This window comes from Suricata suricatta, chromosome 9 (genome assembly GCF_006229205.1).
Source record: "Suricata suricatta isolate VVHF042 chromosome 9, meerkat_22Aug2017_6uvM2_HiC, whole genome shotgun sequence".
NCBI lineage: Eukaryota > Metazoa > Chordata > Mammalia > Carnivora > Herpestidae > Suricata > Suricata suricatta.
The window spans coordinates 110,745,731-110,767,185 of record NC_043708.1 but is presented as its reverse complement, the minus strand read 5'-3'; the positions used below and the strand labels follow the sequence as shown (position 1 = coordinate 110,767,185).

At 39.3% G+C, this 21,455-nt stretch overlaps 1 protein-coding gene across 2 annotated transcripts in view; it reads left to right on the top strand.

Moving 5' to 3' along the window:
* Positions 1-2,624: 2,624 nt before the first annotated feature.
* Positions 2,625-21,455, top strand: part of EDC3 (enhancer of mRNA decapping 3) — a 66,351-nt gene continuing 47,520 nt past the window's right edge. Inside the window, exons 1-2 of one of the 2 annotated variants that reach the window (XM_029951908.1) lie at positions 2,625-2,653; positions 21,109-21,288. In XM_029951908.1, coding sequence (XP_029807768.1) covers positions 21,125-21,288 — 164 coding nt within the window. In that variant the 5' untranslated portion in view covers positions 2,625-2,653; positions 21,109-21,124. Of the gene's footprint in view, positions 2,751-21,108; positions 21,289-21,455 lie in introns of both variants that reach the window. The other variant, XM_029951907.1, reaches the window with a different exon arrangement.

Sequence of the window (21,455 nt, the reverse complement as noted above, 5' to 3'; positions counted from 1 at the left end):
TGATACTAGGAGGCTTCACTATTTAACATTACGCAAATAACTTTATGTGCCTCCAAAAGAATGATCTTTTAGCCAGCATCAAAACTCCCTGAGTTTGTTAAAATAGACTCCTGGGGGAGCCTTGGTGGCTCAGTGGGTTGAGCATCTGTCTAGATCTGGGCTCAGGTCATGATCTCACTGTTTGTGAGATCAAGCCCAGTGTCAGGCTTAGTGCTGACAGCTCTGAGCCTGCTTGGGATTCTCTCCCCCTCTTTCTCTGCCCCTCCCTGGCTCAAGTGCATGCTCTCTCTCTCTCAAAATAAATACACTTCAAAAAAAAATATTTTTAAAATACAGACTCCTGGATCCTACCCCAGAGTTAGTGAATTAGACTCTCTGAAAGTGAGACTTAAGAATTTATATTTTAAACAACCTTTACTCAATGCCACTGTGGTTTCTGAAAGAACTCAATGAAAGCAACTTTTCTGTGCTCAGGTCAGGAGGGGAAACAATCCTCTTTTCAGAGAGAATCTTTGTGGTTCTCAGACAACCAGTCCCAGAGAAAGAAGAATGAAGACATAATTTAGAGAAAACAAAGTCCCCCTTTACAATTCTGCATGAATCTGCCACTCCAGTTAGGCCAAATGAGAAATTCAATAATGCTTAAAAGCATTAAAAGATGGGGTGATTGATCCCTCCACGAGATCAAAGTTCAAAAATGATACACTGTATTTGCTAAGCGGAGCAATTCAGTAGTGGAATTAAGGCAGTTTATAGGCAGTTTCCAAAGTTTAATGGCTGACCAAATAGGACTTCAGATCTTCAAAAACTTCCCAGTTGGAGCTCTAGCTGGTCTATGCAGGGGTTCTTGGGACAATTCTTTCTTCCATTCAACAGACACTTATTTTAGCACCTATTCTTGGCAAGCACTGTGCAAGGTGATGGGGCAGCAGAGAACAAGCAAATGATGGAAGGCTGATGTGGGGCCTCTGGATTGGGTGGAGGCTAGTAGTGCAGGAGGTGAAAGAATTTACCCAATGCAGAACAAGGAAGATAGACATTTATTGAATACACAGCAAGAGAGAAGCAGGCAGGACAGCAAAGGAGAGACTGTCTGCTAGGAGGCAGTGCTGGGGGTTGTAGTTAAGGGGAGGGGGGGAGGAAGTATGGCAACATATAGAATTTTCCCTTTTTGGTACCTGTGTCTGGTTCCAAGTAGCCCATTGGTCAGGTAGGGTCTATGGCTATTTTGAGGTGGGCTGCCTAATAAGCCTGTTTGCATTCAACCTTGTGGTCACTGTGGGTCCTTTTACCTTATTCAGGTTTCTATTGTTCAAGCCTGTTGCCTAAAAGTGGCCCCTACAACTGATTCTCCTGTGAATTTAAAAGATCATTTTGAATGGACTATAGAACCCTGACCAAAAGAAGACACAAGAGAATTAACCACCTTTTTAGGCAAACCAATCATGTTCAGACACACAGCATTTAATTTTACAGGAATTTTGTTAGCTATTATCTCCAGTTTACCTCAAGTTGCACAGCTGTTATAAAAAAACAAAAGGTAGGGGCAGCTGGCCAGCTCAGTCAGAGCATCCAGCTCTTGATCTTGGGGTCATGAGTTTAAGCTCCACTTTGGGTGTAGAGATTACTTAAATAAATAAAACTTTAAAAAATGATATGTATCCATAAAACAAAAGGTAGAACCAGAACAAAACTCAACCCTGAGTTTCACACAGCAGTGGCTCCCAAATCTGGGATGTGCAACGAATTGACTGTAAAGAACCTTTAAAATAATAAAAATACGTGTCAGGGTCCCTCCAGATCTATTAAAACTGAATCTCTTGAGGTGGGGGAGGGGAAGGGAGTCCCTGGAGAGTGAAAATTTTATACAATTCCTCAACTGATTTTGTAGAGCCAAATTTGGAACCACTGCCCTATTCTAGGCTCCCTGTCCAAGCTGTGGTTCCCAAAGTGGCGTCAGGCTTTAAGATGACCTTGCAAACTTTAAAGATCTCAGATTCCTCACTATACTCCGTCTCGGTCTTAAACGCCTACTTTTTTTTTTTTTTTCCAAAACCAGGACTATCAATACTCTAAAATGCCCCAAGGAGAGTTGCACTTAACCACGTACCAAGTAGTGGGATGTGTGTGCGGGAGGGACACTCAAGTACAGACTGGCTGGCTCTAACTCCAAAAAAAGCTGAAGCTGATCACACTCTGAAGCTCAACCACGAAGGGAACTTGTTTCCTTTAATCCATTGCAGGGGCCTACTTACAGCGCCCCACAGGTATAACTGATCAAAGGCCAGGGTCCACGCCACCAGGCACCCCCTCCTCCCCAAAGTCCTCCGCTCTTTTTCGGCGATAAGCCCAAGTGGTCTGGAGGGAAAGCTGGAACTTTTCATCACAACTGGGCGGAAAGTGGGGCCCGACCCCAACTCCAACCAGGCTTCCACTCCAAGTTAGGAGACAGGGCTCACAGGAGCGGTTCTGGAAGGCCCCGGCGCGGGCCTCCGCCGCGCTCTTCGAGGCTCTCAAATTTCCCGGGCGCCCCGCCCCTCAACAGCCAGCCCTCCGGCTTCCAAGGCGTCGCGCCGGAAGTGACCTCATGGCGGTGGCGTGGAGACGCGGGGCGCTTCCGGCGGCGGCGGCGGCGGCGGCCGCGGCTGTGGGGGTGGGTGTGGAGAATCCCCTAAGCCTCTGGGTTGCTTCTTGTCGCGGGGTCTACTTGGCGCAGTGTGTGGAGGAGGCGCCGGGCTGACGGTGTGAAGGTGTGAGCGGAGGGGCGGCGGGGATACGGGCGCTCGCGGGAGGGGGCTTCCGGGGTTGCTTAGCGGGTTTGCGTTTAGGCTTCGGGGGTTCCAGGCCTGGTAGACTTTTCCCGAGGCGGGCGCGAGCTGGGGGCCAAGTCCTGGGGGTTGGCTTGGGGGTGTGGTTTGCGGTGGGAGGCTGAGGGCTGCCGGGTTCTAAAATAGCCTGGGAAGCGTGTGAGGTGGGAGGCATTAGCGGCCTGGGCTCTTGGTTTAGCCTGGTTCATGGCCGCTGCAGCTCGCCCACTCTTTGCTCCATGCCTCAGTGTCCTTTTGTACGATGGAGTAGGGTGGCATGGAACAGCGCGGGTGCCACCTATGTGAGTGATATAGCCTGAAGACCGAGGTGACCTGGGGTCTGAGAGAGGAAGATGGCGGAAAAGTTAAAGATACTTGCTAGGGCGCAGCCTCTTGATTCCTTCCAGCTCTAGGGGTTAAGCCTGCGCTTTTTAAAGCACGCTTTGTGTGCTGTTGATTGAACTTCTCAACATTTGGCTTGTTGAGTAGTTCAAGAGTTATGGCGTGGGCGATGCATAATCCTCACCTGGTTGGCCGGTTGGTTTCAATGAATCTCCCAATTCCAGAGCTAGGAGGAGTCCTAACAGCCCGCTCCTGTGGTTGCGGGTGAGGAACTAGAATGGTTTTTATGCTTTATCCTAGTCACAGACTAAACTGATTTCGGTCCTCTGGCAGGTAGGGGTCTAGTAAGACCATCAGACCATAAATGACTGCCTCTGAGCAGGTCAGTATTTCAACTGGAAACCTCACATGGGTTCTGGTCTTTTTTATGAATGGCAGATTAAGTGTACTGAGTTCAAAATTCCTATCTGTAGGCTTTTCTGTATGCAATAAAGGTGGTTACAAATAACGTAAGTTTTTATTACTAAGCCTTTTTTTTTTTTTTTTTGGGTGGAACTTCTTGTGGTGGTAGGGCTGTGGGACTGGCAAACTGTATTTCAGACTTTTTTGACCTGGGACCCACCGTTAGATACACTTTACATCATGACTCCGTGTGTGCTTCCAGCATGCACACAGTACACACAACACACACTCCAAAAGTTTATCCTTTCTACACGTGATGTTTCTTGACATTTTTTGTTTCATTAAAAGAAAAAGTTGATTGCAGTTCATTAAATTGACTGCTAACAGGTCTGGTCGCTGAAGACCTGTAGTTTGAAAAACGGTGGACTCCAAAATGTTTAAGGTATTTGTGACTTCTGAGATGCTGTAATTCAAAGTGGAAATGTATCCTAGCCAGAGGAGCAGGGTTGCTAGAGTTATAAATTCAGTCAGAACTACAGTACAGGAATTTCAAATTGATATCTCAAAGGAATATAGTGATAGTGTGTCAGGATTTTAGCAAGATTTGTTAAGTCTTTTTTATGATGACCAGGAGGAGGAGATAGGGGAATTTGCCAGATTGTTGTAAAATTAGATAGAGTCGTGACTTTGAGCCTGTAGGTCTGGAGGGGTTTGATTTATGCATACAACTTAGAGTTGGGATTCTGCTGAGTTGAAGCTTTATATACAGTGTGTATTTAAAGCCTTATCTGGAAGGTGTGCTTATCAGATTTTTTGACTTTTTGAGGTGAGGAGAGAAAATATCTGGCTAACCTCAAGATTTGCCCACTGCAGTTTAATGAAATGGAAAGGTCATACAAATGTGAGAAATTCCATTTAGGTTAATAAAATGCAGTTATACCAGTTAGTGAAGGTAAATATGTCTTAGATGTAACTTAGAAGGGGTTCATGTGATAAAAAGAAGTGGAGTTTTAGTCATCTGAATCAGTGGTGTGGCTAAATTGTGAGAAGAACTTGTGTGACTGGTGGTAGATTGCATTGGGAGAATGTAGAATCTAGTACAAGAAAGGAAAATTGACCCCAGCACTGGTTGGCTCACTCCTGGAATATAAGGTTTATGTCTGGGTACTCTGAAAGAGTAAATTAATTTGAGGATACATACTAAAAGTCGTTGGAACTTGTCAAATTTTGAAAAGTAATTTTTTATTGCCTGTCAGGTAATTTTTTATTGGTTGTCTGAGTTGCTTTGACATGAATGATTCTTTTTCTCTTGTTACTTAGGGTCTGAAAACATTTTTTAGTGTCCAAAATATTAGAAAGTCTATGTATCTCTTACACATTTAAGTTGGCATCTGAAATTGCTCATCATAAATTTCAGTAGTTTAAATGGATGTAAGTTTTGACATGTAAATACTGACTTCTAAAAAATTCATACAAAGTTATCTAAATGTGCAATTTGATGTTTTTATTTTATTCTTTTTCTTTTTTTAAATGGGCTCCACATCTTTTTTTTTTTTTAATTTTTTTAATGTTTTTATTTATTTTTGAGAGAGAGAGAGAGACAGCGTGAGCAGGGGAGGGTCAGAGAGAGGAGTCACAGGATCTGAAGACAGGCTCCAGGCTCCGAGCTAGCGGCCAGCACAAAGCCTGACGCGGGGCTCGAACCCACGAACCGTGAGATCATGACCCGAGCCGAAGTCGGAGGCCTAACTGACTGAGCCACCCAGGCGCCCCGGGCTCCACATCTTATGTAGGGCTTGAACTCAAGACTCAGAGATCAAGAGCTTGCATGCTCCTCTGACTAAGCCAGCCACGTACCCCTTGATGTTTTTAAAATATACAAATAACCTTTTTTGTATTAAACCTGTGACATATGTGTAAGATATGTATAAATGGTGTATTACATTACTTGAATTTTGAATGTTAAACCAATCTTGTGTTCCTGGAATAAACCCCACTTAGTCATGGTGTATAATATTTTTTTATATGTTGCTGAATTTAGTTTGCTAAATTTTCATGTCTGTGTTCCTGTGGGATATGAAGTTTTTTTTTTTTTTTAATGTCTTTGGCTTTCATATGAGAGTGATAGCACCCTCATAAAATGAGTTGCAAAATGTTACTTTCTTTTCTATTTTCAGGAAGTTCTGTTTGTTTTTCTGTATGTTTGATAGAGTTTACCAATGAAGTCTTCTATATCTGGACTTTTCTTTGTGGGAAGAGTTTTAATTACTAACTCAGTTTCTTTGCTTGGTATAGGTCTATTCATATTTTATGTTACTTTTTGAGTCACTTTTGGTAATTTGTACTACTCTGGGGATTTGTCTATTTCATAGTTCTCCTTTTTCTCTTATTCTTGTTTTCCGTTAACTTGTATCCCTTCTACTCTCCCGCCCCTGCCCCCCCCTGCAGAATTTTATCTTAAAGCAGGAGTTAGCAAACTTTTTTTGTAAAGAGCCAGATAGTAGGCTTGTGGGCCATGCAGTCTGTCATAACTATTCTCCTCTCTTACTGTAGTGCAAAAACAACCACACACAAGAAAACAGCTGAGTGTGGTTGTGTTCTAATAAAACTTTATTGGTCGTGAGTCAGATTTGGCCCAGGGGCCGTAGTTTTCAGACTTACTTCCTAAATTGATAGATTTTGTGGTTGAAAATCTTATAATGATAATCCAATTATGTAGGCAGATCAGGTTTATGAAAGAGTGTGGAAATTTATTCCCTTGCTTGCGTCACTTTTTGTACCCCTAAAGATATGTGGGACTTCATTTCCAAGATGTAGAGACTTTGTAGTTTTTGTAGTTGCATTTTTTAGTTTTGTTTGAATGAGAGAGAGGTGGGCTTCAGAGTGATTTTCTAGGGCTGTAACTCAAGTTCTGGTGAAGCCCAGAATTGAACCTGGGCCTGTGATTTCTGACTTCAGGAGTCTCTGCCCTTTTCACATGCTACTTTTTTAATGGAAGATCTGGAATTAGTACTAGGATTGTACTAGGTATTTGTTTGTTTTTAAGATCTCCGCCATTACCAGGATTTTAAAAAAAATGTTTATTTTTGATAGAGCGTGAGCAGGAGAGGGGCAGAGAGAGAGGAAGACCCAACCCGAAGCAGGCTCCAGGGTCTGAGCTGTCAGCACAGAGCCCGACGTGCGGCTCAAACTCATGAACCATGAGATCATGACCTGAGCCAAAGTCGGACGCTTAACCTACTGAACCACCCAGCGAACCCTGTTGTTCCCAAGATTTTGATTAAACAGCTTTTGCGATAAAGTTTTTCAGAAGCCCATAACTAACCACTTACTCATCCTCAGCTGATTATAACTGTCCTTAGCAGACCAGAGTTGTTTCAATCTGAATAGTGTGAGTTCTGTCTGATGTAGCGGAGGAAATGGAAATTGGTTGGTCTGTAATTCGCAAGTTCTTCATTTGTAGTTTATGACTTATTTTGGCAGCTGCCTCAGTTGCACAATGGGTGGAAGATCATTTAGGGTTACCTGAATTTATTATCTAAAGGCCTTTTATAAGAGAAATGATACAGAAAAGCCCCATACCTAATGTGGAAAAAGTGATAGTTTAGCATTTGAGCAAATTAGTCCATACATGTTCTAGGACTTTCTGTGTAATTGGCCAATGTAAATGAGCACATTTGTTCCCCACAAAGATACATACAAAAGTATTTAATTCTTTATATATAATAGTCCCCCAAACAGGATGGGTAAATACATTGAGGCAAATTTATATAATAGGATACTATATAGTCATGAGAAAGAATGAACTATTTCTACATACAATAAGGATGAATCTCACAGATGTAAAATTGAGCATAGAAGCCAAACACTTTAAAAGAGAACCTTTACAAGCAAATAAATAAGAACCTTCATGATTCCATTTATATGAAGTTCAAAAAAAAACTAACCTAGGGGCAGCTGGGTGGCTCGATTGGTTAAGCATCCAAGCTCAGGTCATGATCTTGCGGTATGTGAGTTCGAGCCCTGAGTAAGGCTCTGTGCTGACAGCTCAGAGCCTGCTTCAGAATCTGTTGTCTCCCTCTCTCCCTGCCCCTCCCCCACTTGCGGGTGCATGTGCTCTCTCAAAAATAAACATTAAAAAAAAAGGCTAATGTAATTCTTTGTGTTAAATACCAGAATAATGGCTACCTTGTGGGAACGCGGTGGAAACTTCGTGGGAGTTCTAAATATTCTGTGTCTTGATTTAGGTGGTGGTAATGTGGGTGAATTAATATGCAAAAGATCATTCAGCTGTACACTTAAAATATGTAGGCTTACTATGTATATTATACTTTGATAGAAAAGTAGAAAGTAGAAGACATCAAAGAGTGGTCTCCTTGTGGCTCCTATATCTCCTTCTGAAGAGCTCTTGCTCTTCTCTTGACATGAAGATGTTAGCCCTACAATGGATGAAACCCCCTTCTGTAATGTGTTCATCTGATTCAGAACTCAGATGATAGAACTCACTTGTTTGAGATTTACTGTTTAATTTTCTTTATACAATAAACCTATTTGATGAGTTTTGAATAATGCATTAATGCTGTATTTTATATAGAAAGGTTTTTGATAAGAAAAAGTAATTTGTTACATGTCAAGTAATTTTTAAAATTTCTATTAATGTAGAACCAGCAGTCAGTCCATATTTTGTTATGTTGAGTTATGTTATCTTATTTGTTCTGGCAGTCCACATTTTAAAGCTATTAAAGATTCTCAGGGGCGCCTGGGTGGCTTAGTCTGTTAAGTGGCCAACTTCGGCTCAGGTCATGATCTCATGGTTCATGGGTTTGAGCCCCGCGTCGGGCTCTGTGCTGACAGCTCAGAGCCTGGAGCATGTTTCAGATTCTATGTCTCCCTTTCTCTCTGCCCCTCCCTTGTTTGCACTCTGTCTGTGTCTCAAAAATAAATAAACATTAAAAAATCTTTTAAAATTATGCTTACCATGATAAATATAGGTACCATCTGTCACCATATACTGTTGTCACGATATTATTGACTGTATTTCCTATGCTGTACTTTTCATCTCTGTGACTAATTTTGTAAGTGGAATTTTGTACTTCTTAATCCCCTTCACCTAATTTGCCCATCCCCCCAACACCATCTACTCTGGCACCCACCAGTTCTCTATGATTCTTTCTCTGTTTTTTAGATTTTACGTGTAAGTGAAGGCATATGGTATTTGTCTTTATTAGACTTATTTCACTTAGCCTAATGGTCTCTGGGTCCATCCATGTCATCACACTTGGCAAGATCTCATACTTTTTGGTGGCTGAGTAATATTCCTGTGTGTGTACCACATCTTAGACATTCATCTGTCAGTGTGCACTTAGGTTAGCTTCCATTTCTTAGCTCTTGTAAAGCTGCAGGGAACATAGGGGTGCACCTATTTTTTCACATTGGTGTTTTTGTTTTCTTTGGGTAAATACCCAGTAGTTGAATTACTGGATTGTATGGGTTTTTTTCTTTTCTGATTTTTTCTTTTCTTTTCTCTTCTCTTCTCTTCTTTTCTTTTCTTTTCTTTCCTTTTCTTTCCTTTTCTTTCTTTTTGTTTCTTGTCTTGTTTAATTTATATTCAAGTTAGTTAACATACAGGGTAATCTTAGCTTCAGGAGTAGATTCTAGTGATTCATCTCTTACATATGATTCCCAGTGCTCTTCCTGAAAAGTGCCCTCCTTAATGCCCATCACCCATTTTATACATTCCCCTGTCCTCCCCCCTGCAGGAACCCTCAATTTATTCTCTGTATTTAAGAATCTCTTATGGTTTGCCTCCCTCTGTTTTTATCTTATTTTTCCTTCCCTTCCCCTATGTTCGTTTGTTGATTTTCTCAAATTCCACATATGAGTGAAATCATATGATATCTATCTTTCTCTGACTGCCTTATTTTGCGTAGCATAATATCCTCCAGTTCCATCCACGTTGTAGTATTCCATTGTAAGTATGTCCGTATGTGTATATCTTCTTAATCCATTCATCAGTTGATGGACATTTGGGTACTTTCCATAATTTGGCTATTTTTTTAATATAATTTATTGTCAGGTTAGCCAACAGAGAGTGTATACAGTGTGCTCTTGGCTTCAGAATTAGATTCTCATGATTCATCGCTTACGTAACACCTAGTGCTGATCCCAACACGTGCCCTCCTCAATCCCCATTGTCCATTTTCTCTTCTCCCCTACCCCTCCCATCAACCCTCAGTTTGTTCTCTGTATTTAAGAGTCTCTTATGGTTTGTGTCCTCTTTGTTTGAAACTATTTTTCCCCTTCCCTTCCCACTTGTCTTCTGTGAAAACGTATGATAATCTGTCTTTCTCTGACTTATTTCACTTAGCATACTACCCTCCAGTTCCATCCATGTTGCAAATGGCAAGATTTCATTCTTTCTCATTGCCAAGTAGTATTCCGTTGTATATATAAACCACATCGTCTTTATCCATTCATCTGTTGATGGGTATTTGGGCTCTTTCCGTAATTTGGCTGTTGTTGAAAGCGCTGCTATGAACATTGGAGTACGTGTGCCCCATGAATCAGCATTCCTGTATCCTTTGGATAAATTCCTAGTAGTGCTATTGCTAGGTTGTAGGGTAATTCTATTTTTAATTCTCTCAGGAACCTTCACACTGTTTTCTAGAGTGGCTGCACCAATTTGCATTCCTACCAACAGTGCTAAGAGGGTTCCTGTTTCTCCACATCCTCACCAACATCTGTTGTTTCCTGGGTTGTTAATTTTAGCCACTCTGACTAGTGTGAGGTGGTATCTCAATGTGATTTTGGTTTGTATTTACCTGTGACGAGTGATGTTGAGCATCTTTTCATATGTCTGTTGGCCATCTAGATGTCTTTGGAAAAGTGTTTATTTAGGTCTTCTGCTCATTTCTTCACTGGATTATTTTTTTGGGGGGGTGTTGAGTTTAATTCTTTATGGATTTTGGATACTAACCTTTTATCCAATATGTCATTTGCAAATAACTTCTCCCGTTCTATTGGTTGCCTTTTAGTTTTGTTGTTTATTTCCTTTGAAGTACAGAAGCTTTTGATTTTGATGTGATCCCAGTAGTTCATTTTTGCTTTTATTTCCCTTGCCTTTGGAGATGCATTGAATGAGAATTTGCTGCAGCTGAGGTCACGGAGGTTGTTGCCTATTTTCTCCTGTAGGGTTTTGATGGTTTCCTGACTCACATTTAGGTCTTTCGTTCATCTTGAGTTTACTTTTGTGTATGGTGTAAGAAAATGGTCTAGTTTCATTCTTCTGCATGTTGCTGTCCAGTTCTCCCAGCATCATTTGCTAACGAGACTTCTCCCCCCTCTCCATTGGATACTCTTTCCTACTTGGTCAAAGATGAGTTGGCCATACATTTGTGGTTCCAATTCTGGATTCTCATGCACATTGGTTTGTGTGTCTGTGTTTGTGCCAATACCATACTGTCTTGATCACAGCTTTGTAGTAGAGGCTAAAGTCCAAGATTGTGATGCCTCCTACTTTGGTTTTCTTTTTCAACATTACTTTGGCTATTCAGAGTCTTTTGCGGTTCTATACAAATTTTAGGATTGTTCTAGCTCTAAGAAGAATGCTGGTGCAACTTTGATTAGGATTGCATTGAATATGTAGATGGCTTTGGGTAGTATTGCCATTTTAACAATATTTGTTCTTCCAATCCATGAGCATGGAAAGTTTCTCCATTTCTTTGTGTCTTCAGTTTCTTTCATAAGCTTTCCATGGTTTTCAGTGTACACATCTTTTACAAACTCTTTGCTTAGGTTTATTCCTAGATATTTTATGGTTTTTGGTGCAATTGTGAATGGGATTGATTCCTTGATATCAGTGTCTGTTGCTTCATTATTGGTGTATAGAAATGCAACTGATTTCTGTGCATTGATTTTCTATCCTGTGACTTTGCTGAATTCATGTATAAGTTCTAGCAGTTTTTTGGTGGAGTCTTAAAGGTTTTCCATGTAAAGTATCATGTCATTTGCAAAGAGTGAATGTTTGACTTCTTTTTTGCCAATTTGGATGCCTTTTATTTCTTTTTGTTGTCTGCTGAGGCTAGGACTTCAAACACTATGTTGAATAAGAGTAGTGAGAGTGGGCATCCCTGGCATGTTCCTGATCTTAGAAAACTAAGAGCTTTCCCCCACTGAGGATGATATTAACTGTGGGCCTTTCATATATGGCTTTTGCTATGTTGAGGTATTCCTTCTGTCCCTACTTTCTTGAGAGTTTTTTATCAAGAAAGAATGTTGTATTCTGTCAGATGCCTTTTCTGCATCTATTCACAGGATCATATGGTTCTTACCCTTTCTCCTATTAATTTTTTTTAATGTTTGCTTATTTTTGGGAGACAGTGCAATCAGGGGAGGGGCAGAGAGAGAGGGAGACACAGACTCTGAAGCAGGCTCCAGGCTCCAAGCTGTCAGCACAGAGCCTGACGCGGGGCTCGAACCCATGGAATGTGGGATCATGACCTGAGCTGATGTTGGATACTTCACCCACTGAGCCACCCAGGTGCCCCTCCTTTCTTCTATTAATGTGGTGTATCATTTTGATCAATTATGAATATCGAACCAGCCCTGTAAACCAGGAATGAATCCCCCTTGATCATGCTGAATAATTCTTTAATGTACTGTTGAGTTTGATTTGCTAGTATCTTGTTGAGAAATTTTGCATCCAGCTTCATCAGGGATATTGGCCTATAGTCCTCCTTTTTAGTGGGGTCCTTGTCTGGTTTTGAAGTCAAGGTAATGCTGGCTTCATAGAATGAGTTTGGAAGTTTCCCTTCTGTTTCTGTTTGTTTGTTTAATTTATATTTTTAATTATTTAGGAAGCTCCATATTGTTTTCCACAGTGGTTGTATTAGTTTGCATTCTCACCAACTGCACAGGGGTTCCCTTTTGTCCATATCCTTGCCAACATTTATTGTTTCATGTCTTTTTCGTACTGGTTATTCTGATAGGTGTGAGTGATATCTCATTGTAGTTTTGATTTGTATCTTCTTGGTGATTAGTGATGTTGAGCATCTTTTCATTTGTCTGTTGGCCTTCTGTATGTCCTTTTTGGAAAAATGTCTATTCAGGCCCTCTGTCTATCTTTAATCAGATTATTTGAGTTATTTTTTTGGTGTTGTGTAAGTTCTTTACAATTTGGATATTAAGCCCTTATTGGAGAGGGTGCCTTGGTGGCTCATTCTGATTTCAGCTCTGGTTGCAATCTTATTGTTTGTGGGATTGAACCCTGCATCACGCTGTGCACTGTGTGGAGCCTGGTTGGGATTCTTTCCCTCTGCCTCTCCCCTGCTTGCACACATAGTCTTTCTCTGTCAAGATAAATAAATAAATGTTAAAAAAAAAAAAAAACCACCTTAGTGGATATATCATTTGCAAATATCTTCTCCCATTGGTAGGTTGCCTTTTCCTTTTTTTTTTTTTGGTTTCCTATGTTGTGCAAAAGCTTTTTAAAGACAACATCGGTGTCCTAAAAATATATGTTGAAAAAAGAAGAAGTAAAGGTCTTTCACATCTCATGAATATCTGGTAGTTGAAAAAATTCTTACTACAGCTTTTCATTCTGCATCTAATAATACAAGCATCAGAGTAGGATTATGACAGAGTATAAATGATGGGAAAGGAAATTCATACTTCTGTGATACTGAGTAGACAAAGGCTGGCCAGGACATGGGAAATAAGCTTAAAAGTATGTGTATTTTGTGCCCTTTACCATCATCAGTGTTGTGGAAATTGTGTTGCATTGGAAATTCACCTGATTTTATTAATTTCCTTTTTTAAAATTTATTTTTTAAATTTACATCCAAGTTAGCATATAGTACAACAATGATTTGAAGAGTAGATTCCTTAATGCCCCTTACCCATGTAGCCCATCTCCCCCGCCCCCACAATCCCTCCAGTAACCCTGTTTGTTCTCCATATTTAAGAGTCTGTAATGTTTTGTCCCCCTCCCTATTTTTATATTTTTGCTTCCCTTCCCTTATGTTCATTTGTTTTGTATCTTAAAGTCCTCATATGAGTGAAGTCATATGATATTTGTCTTTCTCTGACTAATTCCACTTAGCATAATGCCCTCTAGTTCCATCCACGTGGTTGCAAATGGCAAGATTTTGCCGAGTAATATTCCATTGTGTGTGTGTATATATATGTGTGTGTGTGTGTGTGTGTTATGTGTGTATACATACATACATACACACACCACATCTTCTTTATCCATTTATCCATTGATAAATTCACCTGATTTCTTAAATGCTTGTATTGATAATTGTTGTAACTCAGTGGGGTTCATTATGCTGTTCTGTCTACATTTGTGTATGCTTGAAATTTTTTATCAAATATAAAAAAAAATTTTTAATAATAATTGAGCCTGCTAATACATTATTTTCTGTTCTGTTAGCATAGTTTTCTGATACTTGCTTAGTTAGATCACTGGAAAACTCCCTGAGTTATTCTTTAGGTTTTTGCATTTTTCATGGGCAATACTCTTTTTACCACAGAAGTGTTTTTTATTTTTCCTTTTTTAGACTATATATTTTATGTAGGTGTATTTCTGAAATTAATACTTGAAAACAGCTTAAATGCTCTTTCTTTTCTGTTTTTCATGGAGAATGCCAAGCAGCATTTCATTTTGTACTTAATATTGTATGTTATGTTTATATTCATCTATTTCCTGACTTCCTGCTGTGTGTAGGGCAATGCTGGATTTCATGTCTTGTATAGGATTTTGCACAGAGTATGCCTAACAGGCGTTCTGGTTTTATTTATTTATTTATTTTCAAGTTGGTTTCATATAACACCCAGTGCTCATCCCAACAAGTGCCCTCCTCCATGCCCATCACCCATTTTCCCCTCTCCCCCACCCCCATCAACCCTCAGTTTGTTCTCAGTATTAAAGTCTCTTATGGTTTACCTCCCTCCCTCTCCTTAACTATTTTTCCCCTTCCCCTCGCCCATGTTCCTCTGTTAAGTTTCTCCTGTTCCACATATGAGTGAAAACTTACGGTATCTGTCCTTCTCTGTGTGACTTATTTCATTTAGCATAACACCCTTGAGGTCCATCCATGTTGCTACAAATGGCCAGATTTCATTCTTTCTCATTGCCATGTAGTATTCCATTGTATATGTAAACCACATATTCTTGATCCATTCGTCAGTTGATGGACATTTAGGCTGTTTCCATGATTTGGCTATTGTTGAAAGTGCTGCTATGAACATTGAGGTACATGTGCCCCTATGCATCAGCACTCCTGTATCACTTGGGTAAATTCCTAACGGTGCTGTTGCTGAGTCATAGGGGAGATCTATTGTTAATTTTTCGAGGAGTCTCCACACTGTTTTCCAGAGAGGCTACACCAGTTTACATTCCCACCAACAGTGTAGGAAGGTAGGTATTCTGATTTTAGAACCATTTCCAAGAAGAGCCAAGGCACCTAAATATAAATATTTAGATACTCTAGATTTTGAGTGATTAACCTCTATCGGATTTATTACATGTAAATTCATTCATTGATTGGATAAATATTTGCGTTCCTTTTTCATTCTGGGCACTCTTATTGGTTGAACAAGACAGACAAGGTTTCTTGCCCTCATGAAGCTTACATTTTAGTGGGGTTATACAACATAAACTAATAAGGTAATTTGTGTAGTGATTAATTTTGAGGCCGTAACAGAAGGTGAGGTGTAGAAGAGTGATGGGGAGTAGTGATATTAGATTGGGGTAGCCAGGGAAGTACTCTTTGGGGTGGTGACGTTTTAGCAGATATCAGAAAGACAAGAAAGAATAACCATAGAGTTTTGTTGTAACATAAGTTTTTTGCTCCTTTTTTTTTGTTGAGTAGTATTTTGTTGTCAATACCATAATTTATCTCTGTCCTTGTTTCTAGTTTTTGCTCTTGTGAGTAAAGCTATGTGTACATTTGTGTGCAAGTTCCTTTTTGAGAATGTTTTCATTTTTCCTGGGTAAATGCTGGGAATGAAATTTGGGGCCATAGGTATGTGTCTAATATTATAAGAAATCACTAAACTCTTTTCCAAAGTCATAGTATCATTCTCTCAGTATCTCACTATCAGCAGTGTGACGGAGTTCCAGTTGCTCCATCTTATTATACACATTTGGTGTTACCTACCAGTTCTTTTAATTTTAAGCCAGGATACCAAAATGGTATTGTATGGTGTTTTTTTCCCCAATGTATTTTTTTTTTGTTGTAAAAAATATATATACATACATATATATATACACATATATATATTTAAGTTACTATTTTAAGCGTATAGTTCAGTGGCATTGAGTACACTCACATTGTTCTGTAACCATTACCACCATTCATAACTTTTTCAGACTCCCAACTGAAATTCTGTACCAATTAAACAGTAACTTACCATTCCCTGTTTTCCCAGCTCCTGGCAGCCACCTTCTACTTTCTGTTTCTGATAGAATAGTGTCTTGTGACTGGTAACCTCTTGACTGCTCTAGGAAACTCATAGCTGGCTTTTTTCACTTAGCGTAATGTCTTCAAGGTTCATCTATGTTGTAACATATATCAGAACTTTTTAAGACTGAATGATATACCACATTTTGTTTATCCATTCATCCATCATGGACATTTGAGTTGTCTCGTTGTGTTTTAATTTGCATTTCCCCAATAACTAATGATGTTCAGCTCTTCATATGTTTATTGGTCATTCAGATAACTTCTTTTGCCCATTTTAAAAATATGTGTTTTTCCTTTTTTATTGCTAATTTGTAAATATTCTGGATACAAGTCCTTTATCAGATATATTAATTGTGAATGTTTTCTCCTTGACTGGCTTTACTTTTTTTTCCCTCTTGTTTTGGGGTGATAATAGAAGAAAGGAGAAACATTGTTTTGCTTCTTGAAGTGCTTGGCTTGGCCACTTGGGAGGTAGCCTCCATAAAAGTGATTTGGGGATGTGGCTAGAGTATGTGGAATACCTTCTTAAATGTTTTATTACATTACCATTATTTTAGATGTATGACTGACCCCATTCAGAGAATGATTTGGTTTGAAAAGAAGTTGAAAAAATCTGACTTGGAAAAAAATAGTTTTCTGCTCTGGAACATTGTAATCAAAGCTGGATGACTTTACCTTTTTACTGATTGGGGTTGTATCCTAAGAAAATTTAGGACAAGCAATATAGGAAATTGATTGTTGCTACATTAACTATAATTGTGAAAAATGGAATTCTCTAGATGTCCAATAAGAAGAAAACTATGTGGGGTGCTGGGGTGGCTCAGTTGGTTAAGTGTCTGACTTTTGGTTTCAGCTCAGGTTATAATATCATGGTTCTTGAGTTTGAGCCCCACATTGGTCTCCATGCTGTCAGCATTGAGCCTGCTTGGGATCCTCTCTCTACGCTTCTCCCTACCGCATGCTCACTACCTCTGTCTCTCTCAAAATAAATAAACTTAAAAACAACAACAACAACTATGTAATGGGAATATATGCAATGTGGAAAATAGGCCACGGTAGTTAGAAGTTGACCTTATGCTCTAGGTACAGGTATATAAAATATCCATTATAATCTCCGCTTTGCAAATTCCCCATCTGTAAAATGGAATAGTAGGGGCACCTGGGTGGCTCAGACTGTTAGGCAACTGACTCTTGATTTTGGCACAGGTCAGGCATAATCTCAGTTTGTGAGATTGAGCCCTGTGTAGGGGTCTGCACTGTGTCAGCACAGAGTCTGCTTGGGATTCTCACTCTCCCTCTTTCTCTGGCACTCCTCTTTTCGTTCTGTTACTCGCTACTGCACAGAGCCGGACGCAGGACTTGAACCCACAGACTGTGAGATCATGACCTGAGCCGAAGCCAGATGCTTAACCGACTAAGCCACCCAGGCGCCCCTCTAGTAGGATTTTTTTATTTGGTATATTTCTTAGGGTTTTCTACATATACAGTCAAGTCATATGGTTTACAAATAAAGACCTTTTTAGTTCTTCCTTTCCACTATTGTGCTTCTTATTTCTTTTTGCAGTGGGTCGGACCTACAGTATGGTATTGATTAGAAGTAGAAATTATGGAAATGGACATCCTTGCCTTGTCCCAGTCTTTGGGGGTAAAGGATTCATTTTTACCATTAATATGATATTTGTTGTAATTGCTTTGTAGATGCCTCCATTCCCCCCTTTTTGATTTCATGAATGGATATTGAATTTTGTCTGATTATCTTTCTGCATTTATTATTTATTTATTTTTAAAGATTTTACTTTCAAGTAACTTCTATACCCAGTGTGGGGCTTGAACTCAACCCCAAGATCAAGAGTCTCATGCTCCCCCGACTGAGCCAGCCAGGCACCGCTATCTTTCTGCATTTATTGATATCATATGTGATTTCCTTATTTATTTTGTTAATGTGGTAGAAGACATTGATGTTTTAAAATTTTTTTTTAATTTTTATTTTTTTAATGTTTATTTTGAGAGTGAGTGTGTGCGCGAGTGCAGGGGAGGGGTGGGCTCGGGGAGAATCCCAAGCAGGTTCTGGGCTGACAATGCAGAGCCCAGCACGGGGCTCAATTTCCCCAAGTGTGAGATCTTGACCTGAGCCGAAATCAAGACTCGGATGCTTAACTGACTTAGCTACCTGGTGACCCTGATTTTTTTTAATTAGGCTTTTTATTTGAGATAATTGTAGGTTCTTATACACTTGTAAGGAACAATACAGAAACATTCCATATACCTTTCCCAGTTTTCCTCATTGGTAATAACATTTTCAAAAACTGTAGTAAAATATCACTACCAAGATATTGGCATTGATGTGGTCAAGGTACAGAACATTTCCATTACTACCAGGGTTGCTTTTATAGCCCTTTTGTTGCCCTTTTATAGCCATCCTTATTTGCCTCCTGCCTCAGCCCCTCCCTAAGCCCTGGGAACCATTCATCTCCATTTCTGTAGTCATTTCAGAAATGGTAACACAAATTGAATCATACAGAATGTAACTTTTTGGGGTTGGCTTTTTCTCTGTGGTATGGATGTACCACAGTTTGTTCAACCATTCACCCATTGTCATTTTGGTTTCCAGTTTGGACCTATTTGTGTGAACTTAAGTGTTGCTTTCTTGGATAAATGACCAGTCATGCAGTTGCTGAGTCATGTAATAGTTGCATGTTTATATATTTTTTTATAGATTGCCATATTGTTTACCAAATTGGCCATACCATTTGTTATTCCTGTCAGCAATGTATGAGGAGTCCGTTTTTTTTTCCACATCCTTTCCAGGACTTGGTGTTGTCACTATTTTTTATTTTAGCCATTCTGGTTGGCATGAGGTGATCGTTCATGGTAGTTTTAATTTGCATTTCCCTAATGGTTAATGATGTTGAACTGCTTCATGTGCTTGTTTGCTGTTTGTATATTTTCTATTTTGAAATGTCTTTTTGTGTCTTTTGCCCATTTTTTATTGGATTTTTTCTACTGTGTTTTCAGAGTTCTTTATATACTAGTTCCTTGTTTGTTTCTGATATGTAGTTTAAAAAAAATTATTCTTCTCCAGTCTGTTTCAGGTATGTGCTTTGGAAAAACATTTTCCCTGTTCTGTAACTTATCTTTTTTATCCTCCTAACAAGGTCTTTTGCAGAACAAAAATTTTTAGTTTTGAAGAACTCCAGTGTATCAGTTTCTTTTTATAGATTATGCTTTTGGGGTCTAAGAACTCTTTGCCTCACCAGATTCTGAAGGTTTTTCTTATGTTTTCCCTAAAAGTTTTATAGTTTGACAATTTACATTTAAGTCTATTATCATTTTTAATGTGTACATTATGAGGCTTAGGTTAGGACTTAGTTTTTACTGATGGATATCCATTTGCTCCAGCGCCATTTGTAAACACAATGTTACATTGGTTGAATTACTTTTGCATTTTGTCAGAATCATTTCAGGGCATATTTGTGTGTATCTGTTTTGGGTATTCTATTCTATTCCATTGATTTATATATCTGTCCTCCCACCAATACCAAATAGTTTTGATTACTATACCCATATAATAAGCCTTGGAATTGGGTAGACCAATGCCTCCATTTTCCTGTCAAAATTGATTTAGCTATAAAAAGGTTATAGTTTGTGTGATTTGATGTCTGGGTAAATTTATCTTTACTATTCCTTAAAGCAATTATAATATCTTTATATTGCTTATTCATTAATATAACAAAAAAATAATTCCAATATAGTTAATCTACAGTGTTATATTAGTTTCGGGTGTACAGTATAGTGACTCATCAATTCTGTCTATTACTCAGTGCAAATCAAGATGAGTTGTGCTCTTAATCCCTTCACCTATTTCACCCATACCCCCATCCACCTCCCCTCTGGTGACCATCTGTTCTGTTTTTATTTTATTTTATTTTTTGCATATATATATGTTTTTTTCTAATTTACATCCAAGTTAGCATATAGTGCAATAAGGATTTCAGGAGTAGATTCTAGTGATCCACCTCCTATGAATAACACCAGGGCTCATCCCAGCAAGTGTCTTCCTTAATGCCCTTCACCCATTTATCCCATCCCCCTCCTACAATCCCTCCAGCAACTCTGTTCATTCTCTATATTTAAAAGTCTCTTAAACTTGAGGGACTATTGAATGCTGAGAATGAACTGAGGGTTGAGGGGGAAGGGGGAGGGGGGAAAAGAGGTGGTGGTGATGGTGGAGGGCACTTAAGGAGAAGAGCACTGGGTGTTGTATGGAAAACAATTTGACAATAAAATATTATGGAGAAAAAAAAAAGTCTCTTATGTTTTGTCCCCCTCCCTGTTTCTATATTATTTTTGCTTCCCTTCTCTTATGTTCATCTGTTTTGTATCTTAAATTCCACATGAGTCAAGTCATATGATATTTGTCTTTCTCTAACTTCACTTAGCATAATACCCTCTAGTTCCATCCACATATTTGCAAATGGCAGGATCTCATTCGTTTTGATTGCTGAGTGATACTCCTTTGTATATATGTACCACATCTTTATCCATTCATCTGTAGCATCTGTTTTTTGACTTGTCTCTCTTTTTTTCTCCTTTTGCATGTTTTGTTTCTTACGTTCCACATGTGATTGAAATCATAAGGTATTTGTCTTTGGCTGGCTTATTTTGCTTAGCATTATACATTTTAGCTTCATCCATGATGTTGTAAATGGCAAGATTTCATTCTTTTTTATGGCTGAGTAATATTCGTGTGTGTGTGTATGTGTGTGTGTGTGTGTATGTCCATGTACATGTACGTACACACACACCGCCTCTATTCTTTGGGTAAATACCCAGTAGTGCAATTACTGGATTGTAGAGTAAGTCTATTTTTAATTTTTTGAGGAACCTCCATGCTGTTTTCCATAGTGGGTGCACCAGTTTGCATTCCCACCAAAAAAGCTTTATTTTTTATACTTTATTACTTCAATTAAGGATGTGACGGAATATGTATTATTAAGCAACACCTGGTTCATAACCTAACATAATATTTGCTGAATTTAATTAAAAATTTGTCTGTTTCTCAAGATTTGCATGCCTATTCCTCTCTACAGTGGTCTCATCAGCAACATGGCTACAGATTGGCTGGGCAGTATTGTGTCCATCAACTGTGGAGAGAGCTTGGGGGTCTATCAGGGAAGAGTGTCAGCAGTGGATCAGATCAGCCAGACCATTTCTCTCACCCGGCCTTTCCACAATGGAGTGAAGTGCCTCGTGCCAGAAGTTACCTTCAGGTGAGTGTCCTGACTGATTTCTTCAAATCTAGTCTCGTGGTCTGTGGAGCTTGAATCTAGGTCTCATTGCCACTGTTCTCTTGTAGAGGGCTGCTTTTGAAGAGAGTCTTGTTGGGTGAGATTTTGGAGTTGTAACTCTTCTAGTCTAGCTGCTGTTTGAGCATAGA